Raw genomic sequence first — 2,304 nt, forward strand, 5'->3', positions numbered from 1 at the left:
TTTTAACCTTTTGAGCTTTTTTATATCACTCCCATCATGGTTTTGCCGTAAACTGAACCAAAGTTTTCGTTTATGGGCGTCTTATTTTGTTATTGTTTTTGCCCAGATCTGCTCATAATTTGGCGGAAAGCTGGCAGTTTTTACACATCTAACTTTGAACAAGTCAGCCGCGCAACTGTTTGTAGCACTTACACAGAGGTACCCGTATATGTATCTTGCCAGCTATTCTAGAATCTAGATAATTTTTTGCATCAGTTCCGGATGAATTATTAGCGCATCAATTTAGTAAATGATTACCCACACACCGCGATTTACTGCGCTTTTTTTGTGTCACGATAAAGAACACGCAAAAATAAAATAATATTTGAAAGTATCGACAAACTTTGCAAACTTGATGCAACCGGGGAACTACAAGTACAATCCGCGTTTTTTTTAATTCTTGAATCTTATTTATGGCCTTCTTTTTATCCAAATGCATCAGGCAAGTTTTAAACAGAACAGTTTTCTACGTCTGTTGTATTAACGGTCAAGTTCTGCACTTATGCCGACGACTATTTTTTGGAAACTCGAATACTTTTCTACAATGCTTCTGCAAATAACCACAATAATTAGTTTAAACTTGACTTTTTAAAACCATTATGTAAACTCAATTTATTCCCACCAGAAGTTGACAGGTTTGCAAATACATTTGACACATCGAACAAATTATACGGGAATAAAAATTCCAAAAATTCAGTGCTCCGCTCTGACGTGCTCGCCAAAACCAAAAAGAATGATATTCTGGTTTGGATATTTGACATGCAATGCGCTTAATGCAAGATAAATTTGGGCAACCAGAAGGCCTACTAATCCACTTGGCTCGTAGATTACGAGACATAAAAAATTAAATTCGTGTTTTTCTATTTTATTTATTCCGGCCTGGAGATACATGTTTTAGAGGGTGTATATAACAAGAGAAATATTTTGCTCTATTTATAAAGGGGACTCGTTTGAGACAGATTAAAACGTAGACAAGATAATCGCTGAACTTTCATGTCATGCAAGTTTCGAACGAAGGACGTATTATTCACGTTCTGGTATTACGTATTTAAGGTTTCCACCCCGAGAATTGCTGTATGCATCCAGCAGTTTTTTGAAAACTACCAAAACTGGATATGTGCTGCGCATTCTCCCAAAAATTACGATTGTGGAACCTGGCACAGGGCTAGTGTGCTATCACTAGTCTATTTGAGCACGCTGAATATGGATGAAATACCAATCATTAAGTTTACTCCAGTTAATGGTTTTGCATTCCTGAAATCGTTAACAAACACAACTGTACCGTTTACTCTCGCCTCCGGAATGGCGCTTGTCCCGGCAGACAACAATTTATGCGATACTGACGTGAAACCAAATGCTTCAGATCCCGCAACCATTAAAATTGCCTGTTATGTTGCTGCCCGCAAGAAATGAGACAAAGTTTAGTGGACTTATTTTAAATTATGAACCTCAAATAAAAAGCCAGCTCCAGTTTGTTGTTTGGTTGCCTGATTACTTTCTTATGGTAAAAACTATGCAACGTTACATTGCAAAATCCTTGGTTCCTGGATTTCAACGACTACCAATATATAGGCTTAATCAACAAAAGTAAACTGTCACAGTGCCCAGCCAAAACTGAGTCCCTAATAAAGATTTGACGTAAATTGATGCTAGTAGATTTGGAAGCTATGAAAATACAAAGAAACCCATCGCGAGCTTAAGATCGGCAGTTTTCTATAAATTATTATAATAATTTATTATCTCATCATGTGTTGTGCTGGGTGCACACAAAAGAAATAAGTAGGATTTCTTTGGTCTTTTGTTCCATTATTCTTGTTTGGGTGCCGATTACACTTTTTTCTTTCTATAACAAAGCACTGTGACAAAATAATAAGCACACTACAACACCGTAGCGCAAGAGTGCCATTTCCTCTCACGCAACATCAGTCGACTCATTTTAAGATTTTCTCACTTTGTAGAGCTGCAACGCACTCGCGGTCCTCAGTTGCCATGCCATTCAAAAAAGCGAGAAGGCTGGGATACTGTCTGGTTGTTCAACCGTAGACAGGAGGATTCCAAATTTAGAGATCGCGTTCAAAGCACGGACTTTAAGGTCATTAAAATCGCGTTCCAGCCTTTTGAATCACCTCGCAAGCCAAGGCATTTCCGCTAAAATACTGTTCCGTTTACAGTCATCAGGATGACACATGATACGTGTTATATTAGTTTCAAATCCTATGAAACCGTTAAATTTGTCCCACTGAAAAGGCTTTCATTCGCCTTGCA

General features: G+C 37.9%; 1 protein-coding gene across 1 annotated transcript in view; it reads left to right on the plus strand.

Moving 5' to 3' along the window:
• T265_15726 (hypothetical protein) overlaps nucleotides 1-2,131 on the plus strand; it is a gene marked incomplete at both ends in the record, with an annotated part of 18,067 nt that extends 15,936 nt beyond the window's left edge. Inside the window, one exon of the mRNA XM_009179021.1 lies at nucleotides 1,998-2,131. Coding sequence (XP_009177285.1) covers nucleotides 1,998-2,131 — 134 coding nt within the window. The remainder of the gene's footprint in view (nucleotides 1-1,997) is intronic.
• Nucleotides 2,132-2,304: the final 173 nt, after the last annotated feature.

This window comes from Opisthorchis viverrini, assembly GCF_000715545.1.
Source record: "Opisthorchis viverrini unplaced genomic scaffold opera_v5_778, whole genome shotgun sequence".
NCBI classification, from domain to species: domain Eukaryota; kingdom Metazoa; phylum Platyhelminthes; class Trematoda; order Opisthorchiida; family Opisthorchiidae; genus Opisthorchis; species Opisthorchis viverrini.